The sequence below is a fragment of the Alligator mississippiensis genome, chromosome 8 (assembly GCF_030867095.1).
Source record: "Alligator mississippiensis isolate rAllMis1 chromosome 8, rAllMis1, whole genome shotgun sequence".
NCBI classification, from domain to species: Eukaryota; Metazoa; Chordata; order Crocodylia; family Alligatoridae; genus Alligator; species Alligator mississippiensis.
This window is the reverse complement of record NC_081831.1, coordinates 42,009,143-42,027,865: the sequence shown is the minus strand read 5'-3', so window position 1 is coordinate 42,027,865 and position 18,723 is coordinate 42,009,143. Positions and strand designations below refer to the sequence as shown.

The 18,723-nt window shown below is 49.3% G+C and overlaps 1 protein-coding gene across 1 annotated transcript in view; it reads right to left on the bottom strand.

Annotated features, from left to right (window-relative positions):
- FRMPD3 (FERM and PDZ domain containing 3) overlaps nucleotides 1-14,827 on the bottom strand; it is a 72,197-nt gene extending 57,370 nt beyond the window's left edge. Inside the window, 4 exon segments of the mRNA XM_019487977.2 lie at nucleotides 4,621-4,725; nucleotides 10,069-10,114; nucleotides 11,726-11,828; nucleotides 13,038-14,827. Of these exon segments, the coding sequence (XP_019343522.2) occupies nucleotides 4,621-4,725; nucleotides 10,069-10,114; nucleotides 11,726-11,828; nucleotides 13,038-13,323 (540 nt within the window). The 5' untranslated portion in view covers nucleotides 13,324-14,827.
- Nucleotides 14,828-18,723: the final 3,896 nt, after the last annotated feature.

Sequence of the window (18,723 nt, the reverse complement as noted above, 5' to 3'; positions counted from 1 at the left end):
TCTATTTTTAGAACCTGTTTAACTCAGATGCTTGCTAAACTGGTGGCAGAAAGGATTTCAGTTTAAAACCCAGCATCTGCTGGTTCTTCAACAAAGGGCAGACAAGGTTCCAATTCACACCAGAGACTTCAAAGGAGTTCTGCATCTGAACCAAGCAAAACCAGTCGCAACACTTATATATCCATGGAGCTGTCCAGCTTCTCAATGGGTGGGGAACCATATGCCCTTCGAACCACACTAGCTGGGGTAACAACTGGGGGCTGGGAGCCCTGGGGGATACATAATGCCCCTGCTGTCCTGTCTGATCTAGTGCTGCCACTACTGCATCCATTCCCACTCTGTGGACTGCATGCAGGGTGCCTCCCCATTACACCCCCTGCTGCTGCTCCCCACAATCTGCATTGTACTCTGTGGCCCCATACCTCCCTGCTGCTTTGGCTACCTCCACTTACCCTTAGCTCCCTGGCTGAAAGCTTCTCCACTGCACTGTGCTGCTCAGGCACCCTGAGGCAGGGGCAGGAAGAAGCCTGGGAGCAGCGGGCAGGTGGGAGCTCAGGGCCACAATTTAACCTCATGGGCCACCAACTGGGCAGCCCTGATCCAGGATATAAACAACAAACCCTGGACAGCTCTTGTACGCACTAACATCATCCATTCAAGTCTTTTAACCACAAAATAAACACTAAGTTTATACAGACAGTGGCCCATATAAGCGTAACACAACCTCCACCAGTAGTGTAACTAGGGATGAGTGACTGAGACAATAGCCCTGGAGGCCAAATTTGAAGGGGTGCAGGAATATCAATGGTTGCTGGACTGGACAGTGACTGCTGCTGCCACTCCAGCTGCTACAGTCACCAAGGGCAAAAAACTGCTTGTGATGCCTCCGGCTTCCACCTGACAGCTGGAGAAGGAAGGAGCGCTCTAGGATTGCTCCTCTCCTGGGTGTTGGTATCCAGTCTTCATCTTTTCACTTGGGCTGTGCAGTCCATGGCTGAGCAGGCTGCTAGTGCATGATACTTTTAGTCCATAGATGCTAGGGTCGGAAGGGACCTCAATAGATCATCGAGTCCGACCCCCTGCATAAGCAGGAAAGAGTGCTGGGTCTAGATGACCCCAGCTAGATACTCATCTAACCTCCTCTTGAAGACCCCCAGGGTAGGGGAGAGCACCACCTCCCTTGGGAGCCCGTTCCAGACCTTGGCCACTCTAACTGTGAAGAAGTTCTTCCTAATGTCCAATCTAAATCTGCTCTCTGCTAGCTTGTGGCCATTATTTCTTGTAACCCCTGGGGGCACCTTGATGAATAAATACTCACCTATTCCCTTCTGTGCCCTCGTGATGAACTTATAGGCAGCCACAAGGTCACCTCTCAACCTTCTCTTGCGGAGGCTGAAAAGGTCCAGTTTCTCTAGTCTCTCCTCGTAGGGCTTGGTCTGCAGGCCCTTGACCATACGAGTGGCCCTTCTCTGGACCCTCTCCAGCTTATCCGCATCCTTCTTGAAGTGTGGTGCCCAGAATTGCACGCAGTACTCCAACTGCAGTCTGACCAGCGCCCGATAGAGGAGAAGTATCACCTCCTTGGACCTATTCGTCATGCATCTGCTGATGCACGATAAAGTACCATTGGCTTTTCTGATGGTTTCGTCACACTGACGACTCATGTTCATCTTGGAGTCCACTAGGACTCCAAGATCCCTTTCCACTTCTGTGCCACCCAGCAGGTCATTCCCTAGGCTGTAGGTGTGCTGGACATTTTTCCTCCCTAGGTGCAGCACTTTGCATTTCTCCTTGTTGAACTGCATTCTGTTGTTTTCTGCCCATTTGTCCAACCTATCCAGGTCTGCTTGCAGCTGTTCCCTGCCCTCCGGCGTGTCCACTTCTCCCCATAGCTTTGTGTCATATGCAAACTTGGACAGAGTACATTTCACTCCCTCGTCCAAGTCACTGATGAAGACATTAAAGAGTATCAGTCCAAGGACCGAGCCCTGCAGGACCCCACTGCCCACACCCTTCCAGGTCAAAACCGACCCATCTACCACGACTCTCTGGGTGTGACCCTCTAGCCAATTCGCCAGCCACTGGACTGTGTAGTCATCCAAGTCACAGCTTCTTAACTTGTTCACCAGTATGGGGTGGGATACCGTATCGAAGGCCTTCCTGAAGTCCAAGTATACGACATCCACCCCTCCTCCTGTGTCCAGGCGTTTCGTAACCTGGTCATAAAAAGAGACTAGATTGGTCAGGCACAATCTGCCTGCCACGAACCCGTGCTGGTTTCCCCTCAGCATAATTTGTCCTGCCAGGCTCTCACAAATGTGAGCCTTGATAATTTTTTCAAAGACTTTGCCAAGGATGGAGGTGAGACTGACTGGCCTATAGTTGCCCGGGTCCTCCTTCCTCCCCTTTTTGAAAATGGGGACCACATTGGCCCTTTTCCAGTACTCCGGGACTTGGCCCGTGCGCCACGAGCGTTCAAATATTCCCGCCAGTGGCTCTGCAATGATGTCGGCCAGTGCCTTCAGCACCCTCGGATGGAGCTCATCTGGGCTTGCCGACTTAAAGGCATCCAGTTCTTCCAAATGACTCTGCACCATCTCAGGGTCTACGCATGGAAGTCTGGCGCCTTGCTGCTGCCTCTCATGTGCTTGGTGTTTCTCAAGAAGTAATAAGCAGGTGCCCTGGGATCTCACTGGATGGTGCCATTTCTGCATGTCCCACTAAGCTGCACTTCATATTGAAGGGCAGGGATACACTCTGATGTTCAGCAGTCAATACGTGCAGCATGGAGTGATATATCTGCAACTTTAATGTGTCACATGTGGACACGTGCAGGGCCTGGCATCTGTGCTATGTGCTGCTTTCCAGACAAAGCCCTCAACTACCCAGTGGCCATTTCTGCCCTACAGCACCCGGCCTCCAAAGCCACACTTGGATCTGCCCAAGTTCCTAAATAGATAGGGTGCCTATACCATTACCTGTAGCCTGAGTCACTCATGAGCTCAGCTCTCATGGAAATCATACATGTCTTGGCTTGGTTAGGCCCTGGGCCCGCCAAGGTCCTGGCACAGATGCACCACACAGATTTTCCCTTATCTAGGAGAGGCCTGGGTAAGCCCCCTCTGCAAGTCCTAAATCCCCTCATTTCATCCAACAATCCCACTTACCTAAGAATCGCAGAGATCATGGGTGACTGGTGCTTCCTGAGTCTGGGGGGGCACCAGTGGCCAACCAGCAGGCGGTCCCCCAGCAGCCCATTGCTGACCCTGGAAGCATCAGCGCTGCTTCTCTTGGTGCCCCCCACCCCGGCCAGTGCCAATCTGAGGCGGGTACTGGCCAGAGTTTGTCTCGGCACCCCCAGTCCCTGGATGGCAGGGCCAATATCAGGGGGGACACATGTCCCTTGTGCCTCCCCTATGCATCACCTATGGCAGAGATGCCTAGCCCTTCTCACACGCAGGCAGGATCCCACAGCTTTTGTCATTAGCAGAGTTTCTTAGGCAACAGCAGCTGCATGGTTATTCAATGAGTCAAGATGAACAGACATAATATAAAACCACTCACAACAGATAACATTATACAAGGACATGGCTGCTGCCGCCAGTACTATTAGCAGCTCTGCTGTCAAGGGAAAACATCTAACCAAAAGCCGAGTCAGAGCATCCTGCTGGAAGGCTGCTTGATCCAGACTCCAGCAGGCTATGACACAGGTGGGGAAGTCTCCACCAGGCTGTTGAAATCCACCATGTGGGCCAACAGCAAGTACATCTATCCTGGTCAGAACTGGCTTGAGGCAAACAGAGAGTGTAGCACAGCCCAGCCAGGGCTTTGGAAATTACCATCACCCTATGAAATACACTGGACAGTAGCACAGAAGTCTGAGTATGGATACAGTAGGCTCCCACAGGCCTGTTCCTCTCAGCAGATGGGCAGCTGTTTCTATTACCTCAAGCCTTCAGGGGGCCCTTGTTGTGATACCAAGCAGTGTACACTCCAGGAGTCTCACCTGGAGCTGGTAGTGACTATGGGTAGTGTTCTGTGTACCCGACATTCCTAGAGGTATTCTATCACATCATAGACACCTCAGTTTTACTCACATTCCTGATTCACCCAACAGTCCCTTCTCACATATCTGCAAGTCAATCTCAGTCTGTCCTTCAATGCTATGGAGATCGACACAGCAGCTCTAGTTTCTCCTTTACAGAAGGAGGTCTGAAACATAGAGGTATCTTATGTTTGAATTACTGAGGGATGTTGTGCATCACGTGACAGCCTTATGACCCACACACAGAAATCCTTTTGCCATGCTACTTTCCTTATACTGAAATACCCTTGAACCACACTGCAGCCTTTTTAGGTGGTCTAACAGAATTCCCTGGATGTGAGCACTTCCTTCCTCCAGGGACCCTGAGATAGATTGGCAGAGATCATTTATGCATTACGCCAGAAACTTCCACAAGGATGGCAGAACACCCCCACCTCCACACACTTTCTGCACCAGTCTAGCAAGACCTGCTCAGAGGGGGAGCAGGGTGACAGCAGAAATGGCAGAACACCAAGAGGGCTCTTGTGTACTCATCCAGGGAGTCACAATGGAAGGAAGAGAGCAAGAGAACTTACTGGGTCTGTCTCACCAACTGTCACCTGTTCGGAAAATCGGACCTTCACAGGGTTGGACCTCAGTTTTGCCTTCTTGGCTGCACTGATGAAAGCAGATTTGGGGGACTGAAAAGAAAACAAATGGAACATTACAATAGCTGGAACTTGGGGAAAGAAGAGGGAGAGGATGACTTTTCTTGGAGACAAGTCAAGAGGGAAGAGTGGGAGGCACAAGAGAAGTGTGGATAATTAGGCAAACCAACTCAAACATTCATGACTTCACATGCCCTGATGGAATGAAGGGCCCAGCGGGTTGCCCTAAATTACCACCACATGGAAGAATATGCCTGGTGCTGGCAGCAGAGGTTCACACATTCACCAGGATAAGAAATCAGAGTCACAGAGTTCATCTTAGGTAGGAGTGCGTGGGGAAAGGGAAGGATCTGCACATGTCTGTCTGAATCAAAGCTTGCCTTGTGCTCTGAGGTAGTTTCATAGTAGCTAGGGTCAGAAGGGACCTGAACCAATCATCTAGCCTGACCCCTGCCACAGGCAGGAATGAATGCTGGGTTCACAAGACCCCAGACAGGTGATCATCCAACCTCCTCTTGAATTTGCCCAAGGTAGGGGTGAGGACCACTTCCCTGGGAAGTTGGTTCCAGATTTTGGCCACCCTAACTGTAAAATATTGCCTTCTGATCTCTAACCTAAACCTATTCTCCATCAGCTTATTACCATTGTTCCTTGTCACCCCAGGTGCTGCTGGGGAGAAAATGGCTCTGCCTATTTGCTTTTGATCCCCCCGATGAGCTCGTAGGCAGCCACCAGGTCCCCACTCAGCCTCCTCTTGTTGAGACTGAACAGGTTCATGTCCTTCAGTCTCTCCTCATAGGGCCTGTCCTACTGCCCTCCCACCAAGCGGGTGGCCCTCCTCTGAAGCCTCTCCAGGCTGCCCACATCCCTTTTGAAGTACGGCACCCAGTACAGGATGCAGTACTCCAACTGCGGCCTGACCAAAGTCGCATAGAGGGGGAGAATCACTTCTCTGGACCAGCTTGAGATGCACCTTTGGATGCATGACAAGATATGGCTGGCCTTGCTGGCTGCGGTCTGGCATTGGCAGCTCATGTTCATCTTGGAGTCACAATAATGACTTCAAGATCCCTTTCTGCCTCTGTGCTTTCAAGAAGGGAACTCCCCAGCCTGTATGTATGCTGTGGATTCCTTCTCCAAAGGTGCAGCACCCTGCATTTGTCTACGTTGAACCCCATCCTATTCTCGTCCGCCCACTTTTGTAGTCTGTCTAAATCTAGTTGCAGCCTCTCTCTCCCTTCAAGTGTGTCCACCTCGCCCCACATCTTAGTGTCATCAGCAAATTTGGACAGCGTGCTTTCCACCCCCTCGTCCAAGTCACTGATGAAGATGTTAAACAGTGCGGGCCCGAGGACCGAGCCCTGGGGTACCCCACTGCTCACATCTCACCAGGTTGAGTACAACCCATCCACCACTACTCTCTGGGTGCGCCCCATCAGGCAATTTTTTACCCATCCAACTGTGCAGGCATCAATGCCACAGTCGCTTAATTTATTGATGAGGATGGGTGAGAGACAGTCAAAGGCCTTCTTGAAGTCTAGAAAGACTATGTCCACAGCAACACCATCATCCAAGGATTTAGCTACTTGGTCATAAAAGGCAATCAGGTTGGTCTGGCAGGACCTGCCTTTGATGAACCCATGCTGATTGCCCCTGAGCATGATCTCCCCTGCAGGCCCCCCACAGATGTGCTCCTTGATGATTCTCTCCAAGATCTTCCTGAGCACCAAGGTGAGGCTTACAGGCCTATAATTACTTGGGTCCTCCTTCCTCCCCTTCTTGAAAATTGGGACTACATTAGCCAGTATCCAATCCCCCGGCACCTGGCCAGATGACCACGAATGCTCATACAGCCGGGCCAAGGGCTCCGCGATGACCCCTGCCAGCTCGCTCAACACCCGTGGGTGGAGGGCATCTGGACCTGCAGATTTAAAAATGTCTAGCCCTTCCAAAAGATCCCTAACAACATCTGCACTGACTGAAGGCTTGATAGAGCTATCCCCAAGATTGTCCCTACCTCTGGTAGGTGGGATATCCCGGTCCCTGTTCAAGAAAACAGAGGCAAAGAAACTGTTAAAAATATCAGCTTTCTTGTCTGGCGTGGCCACAAGATTACCGTTTGTGTCTTGCAGGGGCCCTACATTGCCTGGTGCCCTCTTCTTGCTCCCAACATACTTGAAAAAGGACTTTTTGTTGTCCTTAATCCTGGACGCTAGCCCAAGTTCCATCTCTACCTTGGCCTTCCTAATAGCCCTCCTACACTCCTGGGCTGAGGAGGAGTACTCTTCCTTGGTGATAGCTCCTCCCTTCCACTGGGTGTACACCCCTCTTTTAGTCCTCAGGCATTGCTGAATGCCCTTGCTGAGGCAAGGGGGTTTCTGAACATTCTTACCCCCCTTGCTTCTCTCAGGGACTGTTATCCTTTGGGTCTGGAGGATTGCCCCCTTAAGGTACGACCATCCCTCGTGGACTCCCACCTCCTCTACCTTCTGGGCTCTTAGTGTCTCCCCCACTAGTTTCCTAAGCTCATTGAAGTTGGTCCTTCTGAAGTCAAGGGCTTTAGCCTTGGTGTGAGCCCTAGATGCCCTGCGTTGGATAATGAAATCCAGCAGGTAACGATCGCTATTGCCCAGGTGGTCAAGGAACTGCAGTCTCCTCACCAGGTCATCCCCCGTGGCCAGGACCAGGTCCAGCAAGGCGTTACCCCTAGTGGGGCTGTGCACTTTCTGGATAAGGTGAAGGTCCTGCAATACAGCCAGGAACCTACGCGAGCTGTCAGACCTGGCTGTGTGCTCCTCCCAGCAAATGTCTGGGTAGTTTAGGTCACCCATGACAATAACATCCCTTGATCTAACCTAATGCTGGTCTCCATCATATGAGTTCCAGCTCTCTGCAATGTGTCTGTAGCAGTGACAGTACTTAGGTGAGATGGGTATTAAAGTGAAGTATGTAGCTCAGTAATGGGGAGGCATATGGATAACAGAGACAGAGCCATGCCTGAGGCACACTCCTGCTACCAACTGAAGTGCTAACAGCATGGTGGTCATCAGTGTCCTGCCTTGCCTCTCCAAGCTACCATTGCAATCTGCCCAATTTCCACCTGCATGACAAGCAGGATCCCTGAGGCTACTCAGGATTTTCTGTAGAGAAAGGAGAAGGGCAGCTGCAAAAGCAAAGCATGAGCTTGCAGCAGTAGGAGAGGGCTGAGGAGCGAGAAAGAGCTTGGATGACTCAGGAAACTGGTGAGGAGCTCTGGAGCTTTCTGGTATGATCCTCAGCTGTTATCAATCAGGAAGCTCCAGTGAAATCAGTCTGATTCACACCAGATGAGGACCCGGCCCTTATCTCTATGTCAGTAGTTACCAAAGACAGTTCAGGTCTCTAGAGATGGCTGTTGTTTCACTAGGCCCAGAACTAACAAACAAGTTGCCTCATCACACTCTTTGCCTTGGCAATGAATCCCCGTGGGAGGTCTCATCAGGTTCAGTTCCCTGTAGCCATTGCTGCTGGTCCTCTCCAGTCAGGGCTGAGTCATTCTGTCAAGGATTAGGGTGGAAAGGTTGGTGTTGGCATGGCCTGTGCTTCACAGAGGAAGAGCCTTGGTCTCCAGGGCTTTCTGCCTGGCACATGTCCCCAGCAGGACTCCCTTCTCACAGCAGGAGCTGGGGGCGAGCTGTTCCTGTGAAAGTGTCTGAGGTTTCGGTCTGAGGGAAGCTGGTGCTGGACTAACATGCTGCCTTGCCTGGCTGCTTTCCGGAGGAAGGAGAAAAGCAGTCTGCTTCAGAGGTTGGCATCCATCCCATTCTTTACGGAGCAGCATTTGGCAGGGACACCTCCTTCCAAGAAACAGGGATAAGTGTGCAGAGGGGACTCTCACACTTATCTCTTTCACCAAGATCAAAAGGTTCAGTCAAGAAGAAATGACATCCCACCTTCATTGCTGGTGGCATGACAGTTCAATCTGTTTCACTGTTATGGGCTCTTTGAGCTCCAAGGTGCCTTCATAGTCAGTGCCAGTATCTGTCATTGCTGGGCAGTCTCCAGCTGCATGGCATGCAAATGATGCAAGAGGAACTGGGTAGTTCAATGGCTTGGTTTCTCCAGGGGAGTTCCACTAGGGCTGTCTACCTAGCTCACCAGGGTGTCCTGGACCTGACCACAGACAGGCCACATCTGCACTTTTGACTGACTATTGGGCAGCCAGTGCTACTCCACCCACTTTCCCTATAGGTTTCCACTGACAGAGGCTCTGACCAACCCTAGTCAGGGTTCTTATGCCATTCCCTGATGGCTTCTAGCTGGTCCTGCTGTAGCTGTGAGCTCCCCACCTCCCAACATACTCTATACCCTTTCCTTACAATGACTCCTATTGGGGAAATCTGGTTCTGCAGTGGCCATGAGCTCCTCAGTAGTATTCCTGTATGCTAATGCCCTTCAATCCTGTGCAATGGACAAGGGAAGTTGTAAGCCTGACTGCACAACAGGTTCCTTCTTTCTAACTGAAATGATTTTTGGCTTTATACACAATACTGGAATATTGAAATGCCTTCTGTGCCCTTGCAAGCTTCTCCAAGCAGATAGGCAGATGTAAGCCATATAAAGAGAGAGCTCTGAAGAGAAAAGGACTCTTGCACACATGTACTCTCTCTCTTTCTCTTCCTCTTTCTCTTTTTCCCCCAGTCCCACCATGTCCCATTACTAACAGGCCAAGAAACTATCTCCCCCTGACAGGAAATAAGACAAGAATTCAAAGACCTGAATGCTCTCCTTGGGGCATCTGCTGTGCTTTTTGAAGGCACTAATAGAGCTGGAGGCAAGATGTTTTAATCTTCAACCCCTGATGAAATGGAAATCTCTATTTGTTTCCAAGCCACAGGTACAGGCTGGCTATGTTGTACCTCTCCTGTGCCTGGTGTGGAATGCACCAGGGTGTCAGTGGTTCCTTGCTGGAGGAGGAAGAAGACTGTGTCACCAAGCTCATTTCATCTGGGGCTTCTGGTCTCCAAGGGGGAACCTCTTGAGCTTTTAGTTGCTACACTAACGAGGTCCTCCGAACCATGTTTTCCTCTAGGAGGTATCTCAGTGTGAACCAGCTGCAACATATATGAATTCTCTAGATCAGTGCTTCCCAAACTTTTCCTCAGCATGACACCGTTTATGGCCCATTTCCTCAGCATGGCCCTTCACTCCAACCCACAGCCCCCCACCCCTGCAACCCCATTTGGGATCATGACCCAGTTTGGGAACTGTTGCTCTAGATCATATCCTAGCTCCCCAGGCACTGCACAGGCCTGGACTTTGCAACCCCCTGACCCTGCACCATACTGGGTTTCCAGTGGAAGAGCTGGAGGCTGTTGCATTGTTCCTGTTTCTCACCTGATGGGTCTGCAGCACAGTGAGGATAATGAAGTCCTTGGCACTCCTACACAAGAAGGGACAGGAGGAAAAAGATGAAGACAGATGAGTTAACTCTGAGCCCCAGCCCTCAGAACACACTCATGTCAAAAAGAGGGAATGAAAATAACACATGAGAGAGAGTTCAGATGGCAAAATCTTTCCCCACCTAGCCAGATGATAGCTCAGATTTTCTCAGTCTCCTACAGGAGCTTTCCATGCCAGGTAATAGAGATGATGGCTGTGTCTCACATGACAGCTGCATATTTCTTTCTTGCATCCTAGGGTGTCTACATTTCTGTCCCTCCCAACTCTGCTGCAGAGATACCCTTGAATGTGCCATACTAATTATGGAATCACGGTTACTCTAGGGCCAGCATTAACTGTTCTGTGTCACTAGAATTTGCTCACAATCTGTGCAAAGAACAATCTTAGCAGGTGGTTTCAGAGACAAAGCTTCATGGGCCAAATCCTTAGCTGATGTAAACTGGTATCACTCTGGCTTCACTGATAAGGATAGCCAAGGATCAGGGCCTGGGTTTCATGCAGGACAGGCCATGTTTCTCTATTTTTTGGAGAAGGGGTAGGTTGAGCTGCCATGGAAAGGAAGAGGGGCTTCATTTCAACCTTCATTTGATGGCCCATATACTTAACCTGCAGAGATTTTAAGGGGTGAACATTGTGGATTGCAAGTAAATCTAAACAGATGTGCCCCTGCACACACCTCTCATAAGGGACACCATTCTACCAAGGTTTAAAGCTGAATTCAAGTGGACGTAGTGGCAGGAAACTTCTTCAGGTCAGGGGTCAAGAGATAGTTGTACTGGCTGTGGGGGAACTAGAGCAGTACAACATGCCATGACCAGAGATTCACTGCTAGAAGGCCTCTTGCCTTACATGTTTTACACGTATTTTAATGGCGAGCTCATCCTCCACATTAGCACAAGTTGCAACAGCACTGGCTTTGTGATACATTGTCCTGGACTTAAGCAAGGGCAGAGTTTGGCCAGAGTTTTGTGGGTGGTCCAAGGCTCAAGGTTTCCAGCTAACTCTGAAGTTGACTCAGGTATGATCCTTTGTTCTTGTGCCGATTCCCTGGGTGGGTAGGAGCTTACAGCTTCACCCAGCCCCAAGGAAGAAATCAAAGGAAGGAACCTACAACAGCAGAGGAAGCCCCTAAAACAGAGAGTGAATCCTGAAAAACAGCCTCATCTCTTAAAACCTTGGTCTCTTCCCAGCCAACATCCACAGCATCAGCATCAAGAACAAGGGCTGTACCTGGATGGGCAAGCATGTAATTTGGATGAAGGCTACTCTCAGTATCAGTCTATCAGTCTTCAGCAAGACAAGCTGCCTCACAGCAGTGCTGTCTGTGCTAACTGGACTCCAGGAGGGTGAACTGCTTCAAAGCAGTACCCTGATGACTCCTACTGGGTGAATATGGTCACAATAGAGCCCAAGAGTGTCCACTGCTTCAGTGTGAGCTCCTCTGCCTCAGTGCCCAGGCACTGCCAGTTACTAGGCTGCTCCCTGGGTTTATCATAATCTAAAACTCTCTGAGGACTACCTTCCTGCCTTGTTCTCCCTTCTCACATTGGCTCCCTCACCCCCAGGATGAGGTATTAGAGAAGGCTGTTACCTGACAAGCTCAATGAATCTCCCTCTGGGAGCTTCACTCACATCCTCATCGTTTATGGCCAGAATCTGGTCTCCTGCTAGGAGCTTATCCTCAGAGGGGCCTCCTGCCAGGAAGAGAGTGGGTGTTAGCCCCTGCCTCGGATTCTCCTTCTGTCAAATGTGTTCTGCTTCATGTGGGCAAGACAGAGCAGGAGAATAGGGCTGTTCTGTCCATGCTCTGTGAAGCAGGCCTCAGGCCCTGTCATTCTCAGAGTCCAATGCTCATGTCCCCATTCCCCATGGCAGGGAGGTCATATGGGGGTGAATAGCTATGGCTGGCCACAAGCAGGCTAAGAGAATTCACATGGACCTTTAAAAAGAAACCAGTGTTGTGTGGCAGGGCCAGCTCATGCTCACCAAAGAATCTGCCTGGTAAGAATAGCTGTTGGGCTGAGCGTAATTAGAGGTGGGCTGAAACCCACTAGGAGCAACCAGCTCAGTATATGCTGGTGCCCTATGTGAAGAGGGGCTTTGCAGTCACTAGTTCCTCAGGATGCCTTCCTCCTATATCCTACTAGGCTGTCCACTCAGTTTGGCTACCCCATTCTATGTCCCTCTTCCTTGGAACAGCCCAAGTGGAAAATCTCCCTGGCAGACCCAAAGCCCCTTTAGAAGTAGCAGGCTCCATGCCAACCATGTCCCTGGCTTCTCTGCTGTTGGTCCAGCCATGCTGTTCCTTCCTCCTGTGTTTACCTTCAGCATTTTGCTTTTTCTCCATCACTGCCTGTGCTCCTTCACTTCTCCCACTCAGCTCAAGGCCTCCTGCCACAGGCTGGGAATGGCTCCCTTGGAGCCACCTCTGAGGCAGACATCATGGCTGCTAAAGGGCATCATGAGGGACTCTTGGGCCCCTTGCCACCATGGGCATGGGACAGCCTGGGTCAGGGAGACAGTTGCTGAACTTCCATGATGTTACAGACACCCTCCCTTCCGTCCCCCTCTACAGTCTGTATATGAGAATCCCATCCACATAACCACTCACTTCCCCAACCTTTATTCCATTGTCAGCTACAGAGACTTCACACCCATCCCGCCCAGTTCTGCATTGTCTGTTTAAGATTCCCATATCCCTGTCCCAGACTGTAGAGTAGCTATACACTCTTGGTAAACACCCAGTCCCCATGCAGTATGGCATCCAAACACTAATTAAACTGTTCCTGCTCCTTAGTCCATACCTAGCTCCCCACCTCTCTGAGCTGCCCAGTTCAGATAGTCACTTCCCAATTGAAAGCTGTGACAGGCATAGGGATCTGTACTTATGCCTTGCTTCCTACCTGTTGTCACAGATCGTACCACCACTGGCTTCTCACTGCCGGCCACGAAACCAAAGCCGTAGTTGGGGTCACGTTGAATCTTCACCTGTCGGAGAATGTCTGAAGGCAGCTGACCACATTCCATATCATCACCGCTTTCCTCCTACATCACATGACTGGTGACCACACACACAAGGGAGAGGGGAAGAAGGAGTGTTATAGATCTGTATGCATAACCAAACTGAGCCACGAGCCAAGTTAAAAGGACGCAGGGCAGTGATGTGATATAATGACCTCCCCACACCATGCTCACGCACCATCAGCATCTTCACACTAAGGAGTCTTGCTGAGCAGAGTGCCACCAGCAGACATACATGATCAGGCCTTCTCTCCCAAAGTAGCTTGCTTCAGTTTTGAGATACTCTCCAAGGGAATGGGAGGGAGGGAACTGAATGGGAGATGCACTTGGTGATAGGAAGGTGAAGCACTTTCTAGGTCTCTTCCCCTATTACTTTCCAACAAACCTCATGGACTCCCCCCTCCCTAAATTGCAGATGCTGCAAGCTTTCCCTGGGAGTCAGATGCTTAGCCCTGTTCTCTCTGCCTCCTCCATTATGGCCAGAAATTCAGATTCTGCAGCTGGAATGTAGCTGACAATGTTTCTGATGGTGCGTGAGGCAGCCAGTCCCCTCATTCAGAGCAGCGCTGGTGCTGCAGGGCTAATGGAACCAACCATGTTTTGGTCAATACAGTCTGACCAGAGGCACAACAAGGACCAAGTAAATGGTGGAATGTGTAATGCTCACATCACCACCCTCTGGCTTCAGCCCCACATGGGCAAGACCTCCATGAACTTTGGGGAGCTGATCTCTGCATTACACCGTCATACTCTCTGTTCTCATCTCATGACCTTGCTTCACTGCCTATGCCTTACCCCTTTCAGCTGCCAGGCTTCCTTTTCCTTTTAACAGATTCTTTTCACTCCAGATGGACCTCACCAGCCTACTCAACTTATTCTCCATGTGAATCTTGTCACAACCCAAGGGTGTGATTTTTGTTTGTGTGTGCTTCGGCACTGCTAAATTATTTCCCGCCACTCAGAGCTTTCTTTGCAGGGTGCATTTCTTAGCTGCAGAAAGGAAATGCACGTTGCAAGGAGTTCCCGCCATTTGTATTCAGATTCGTTCCCCACTATTGGCCAGTTCTAAATTATTCCTACGTGGCGGCTAGCGATTGGCTTGCTAGCCGTATAAGAGGCTTGAGTGGTTTCCGCCCAAGTTGGAGGACTCCACAACTATCAGGAGGAGGAGAACTTCACGTCTCGTGAAGATCTCTAAGCGCTGCGGAGCCTATCGGACCCAGCGTGTATCTCAAGAAGGCTATAGGGGTCTGATCAACCTCTCGCCTCTCCCCGTTGCTGCCCAATCCCTCGACGTACCTTTCCCTGCATGCAAGTTCCACAGAACCTAGCAAACTTCGTGAGAGTGAATCCAGAGCTCTACCCAGGGTTTGAGTCCTGCAGTTTTTTTTCTTCCCGTCGCCGAAACCCCATTGCGATGTACTCTCGAGGTTTTTGTTCATCTCCTGTCGCCGAAACCCCATTGTGACGTACCCTCATGTTCTGCAGGTTCGAGTTTTTTGTTTTGTTTTGTAACTGCAACTCAAGCAAGTTTTCCTGCCTGCACCGCGACCATCTTTGGTGTAAGTAAAATAATCTTAAATCAACCACTAAGCGTCCGTGCCTAATTCTAGCGTGCCGCCTGTCTTCCCTGACCCGGTGTGTCTGGGCTGCTGGCCACGGCCCGCCACGCGAAAACCCCCCCCCCCCCGAGGGCCTCGGACCGCTCCCGGCCCGCACAAATCTGACTGGAAGAATTTCCTCCTCTCAGGACATCTAATTTGTCAGTAGCTGCTTTTTCTCCCTAATTTTCCTAAGCAACAATATATTGATTAATGCTGTGATACAAGTGAAATCTATGACAATAACAATATCCTTTCCACGTCTAGATAGTGTGACTGACTCGGCCAGTTACAGAATGAAGGTTGTTCATTAGACTAGAGGGTCACCTTGGACATACAGAAAGAATTCATCTCTGGGGTAACTCTACCAAAACCAATGGTATTCCATCAGGGAAGAATTTAACTCAGCAGGCATACAAAGAGGGAGAGGGGGAAGCAAGTGACTTCATAGCACAGAAGTTGCCAGCAGGGTGGTGGTACCTGTTTTATTGCCCGCATTTTCTAGAAGGTTAATCTGAGATCCAGAGTGGTTAGATGGCTTGTTTATGTCAGTGGGGGAAAAGGGAGGAGGTAGACCATTAATAGGACAATAATTTGAATGATGTCTTGGTTGCTGCTTTGTCTTGCTATGTTTTGCTAAGGTGGTGGCACTGCCCAGTTGTATCAGGGACAGACGGAGCTGTACGTAGTTACAACTGTAACAACAAAATGATGGATAAATTGAAAGCAAATGTTGCATCTGTGATACTGACTGCATGTTCCTGTCCAGACGACTTAGTCTGCTTTTAAAGATTCTTCCTGGCCTTTTGGCAAAGAATCAATTGCTCTGTTTCTTATCAGTTTAGGATTTCATACATTCTCTATCTAATCCAATCTGTCTGCATTTCTAGCCCTTCAAGCACTGTGATATTTCAGATACAAAATTAAGGGCAACAGCTCTGTGTGGCTGAGAAAGAGAGCCTTACCTCTGTTTTAAACTGGCTTCTCGGCTGCAATTCAGCTCAATGATTCTCTTCCAGGGGCTATGCTGATGAGCTGGAGAACCAGCTCTCTTCCAGGAGCTGGTTAAACAAAGGTTTGCTGAAAAAGGCAGGACTTTCAGCTTGACAGGACTGGCTTGTTCTGATCTCCAGAGGCACAGAGCTGACCTGTGAGCCCTTTGCTGCGGTGTTTCTTCCCTCCTTCCCCTCTGCTGGATGATGCCGGTAGGTCTTTTTGATTGTTAACAGCTATAACCCTAGATTCTGGCAGAAACGCCTATATAGCATATGCAAATAGATATGAATTAAGTGATCTGTGTTATGACTGCAGATACTGTGCAACTGCTGTTAACACTACAGAGACACCAACAATGCTCTGGTCCCCTGTCCACATGGATGATTCTCAACCTTTTCCACATCAGACTCCACTGCTTCCTGAGTTCCGCTTTCCTTCCATACTCCTCCTTTTCATCTAGTTAGGGAAATCCTCCTATTTGCAATACAGGAAGGACAGGGTAGTACCTATTGCACTGATACCTGTTTGCACATCCCTGATGCTTAGGTGGTTTTATCATGACCATTATCAGCCACATGTCTAGTGTATTGTGGAAGGATATCAATGCGCATGATAAAAATAAGAACATCTGAAGAAATTGCTGAGCAGAGAAATGGTTGCAGCCTTTCCCGTGGGTGGAAACTTTGCTCGATTGTGAGAGAGAGATCCCAGCTCATGGGGACTTTCCCTGAAATTGTTGTACATTTGAACATTCTTAGGCAGAAAATCTGGAATGGAGAATAAAGTTGGGTGGGTGGGGATTATGCCTTTGCTATACCTAGGGAAGTATGGATGCTACAGACAAAGAAGAGAAGGAAAAATGAAAAAGAAGGTCACCTTCCAAAATCCCTTCATAGCACAGCGCTGACTGACTTACATTCATCATGGTTGGAACTGCACTGAATGCACTGAGTTTGAACAGGGTCCCCAGATCAGATACTTTCTCCATCTAACACCTGTTTGAAGAAGTCCACTCTGGCAAAAGTCCAAGAAGAAAGATACTCACTGATTGCATACAGCTGATGGCATAGACTAGTGCTCGTCAAGAAGCTGGGTGCACCCTTCTTTTCTGCTCTTACACTATTCTGTTTGCAGCAGAATAATGTATAGCCAGAAGGGCAAGGATGACTAGGTTTAGTGGGGCAGGGTCACTTTTCAAAGCATGGGGGCATTATATGGTAGGCCAGTGTCTAGCTCTAGTGGTGCCAAGGCTTCATGACTTGTTACGTCTCAGCTCTGTGTTCTTGGGCAACCCTGGCACAGGATGCAGTCTGTCTGACTCACAAGGACTCACCCCCCTCCCTCCCCTCCTCTACTTAAACAAAACTGATTAAGATGCAGTGAGAGACGCACCTAAAACTCTCCCGATAAGGGGGATAAGAGTGAAACAACTGCCCTAGGTCTCATTTACATCCAAGATGGAACCAGATGACCATTCATTTACATGAGAGATGGAAAACAGAAAGCCTGAAGCAGAGACTGCAGTGAATTCTGGGACCAGAGAAGCAGGAGAGCACTGCATGATGGGGAATCTGTGCTTCCAATGTTAATCAACCCATGTTCACACACACCCAGCTCAGCATTTATCAGACCAGTTCTAATCTGGATTTGCTAAGGACTTTTCTCCCCCCAGACACACACACACACAGCTCTAAGTTTAATAGGCATCTCGGGCCGTACATTCCCCGGTCCCACTATGGGAAGCCTATTTAAACTTGATTGACTAAAACTCAGTTGCCGGGTTAGGGAATGCTGAGGCAAGAGACCGAGTCCGAGGGGGTATGGGCAACATTTGAACAATGGTTAAGGGTTCATCACAGCATCCAGCCTGCTGGAGCCCTAATCCCAGGTGTTGTCATATCTTTCCCGAGACGACTGGTGGGAGTCCTCTCCACAAAAGGTTATGAGCACCCCAATAATTGCTTTAAGTCTGTTAAAAGACTATAGTAAGATCTGGAAAAGTCATGCTAAGCTGAGGCTTGTGCACAACAAATAAAAATCCAAAATCCTGATGCTGCAAGCTATCTATTGTTCCTGAAGAAACCATGAGATATCCCATCAGGATATCTGCCATCCATAGGAATCTCAAGCTGGCTCCCAAGTATTTGGGTTACTCCCTAATCTTAAGTGTTTCCTGATTATCAATCAGTTTCCTGAGATGGTCCAAACCAGATAACCCCTTGTCAATAGAAAAGACAATGATTTACACTACTGAGGGTGCTTCGAAGCAGCTGAACTGAGGGTATAAAAATCTGTAAGTGTGTGTGCTGCAAAGAAGAAGAAGCAGGAGGAAAGGAGAAGGAGAGGAAAAGGAAAGAAGAAGAAAACTCCTGTGCTGACACCATCCCCTGTCGTTCTTGGGATGCTGGAAGAACAGATCGTCTCTCTCTTCAAGGATTGTGCTACGGACTGTGCCTGTCAGCTTTGCAGCCTGAGTACCGTGGACTAGGTGAGACCCCAGCGTTCTCTCTCTTCTGTCTAGGCATAAAACTTCTGAACCTGAACTGCATTAGTTAAGCTTGAGCTAAGTTTCCCCAAATACTTAGTGAAACCAGGGTAGTATTGTCATTGTTTGTGTTTGTTTTTCTTTTGCATGTCTATTACTACTAGTACTATTATATATTTCATATGCTTAGCAATAAATAACTTTTATAGTCAAACTGGTAGTAATTGGGTATATTTTTCCTTCTTTTCTTCTTTTTCCTCCCGTGCTCTGCAGCAATGCTTCTTTTACCTATGCTAAAGATCCCTGTGAAGCCTAAATTATTGTGGGGTCTGCTCATCAAGAGGCCAAAGATTGGGACGTGCTGAGTTTGAAACACATAAGGGGATCAGCTTGTACAGGCTGATTGACCCAGTTTGACTCAGACGTGCCCTTATGAACTGAATGCTGGCCCATGAGGGTGTCAGCTGGATACCCAGCCGGATTCAG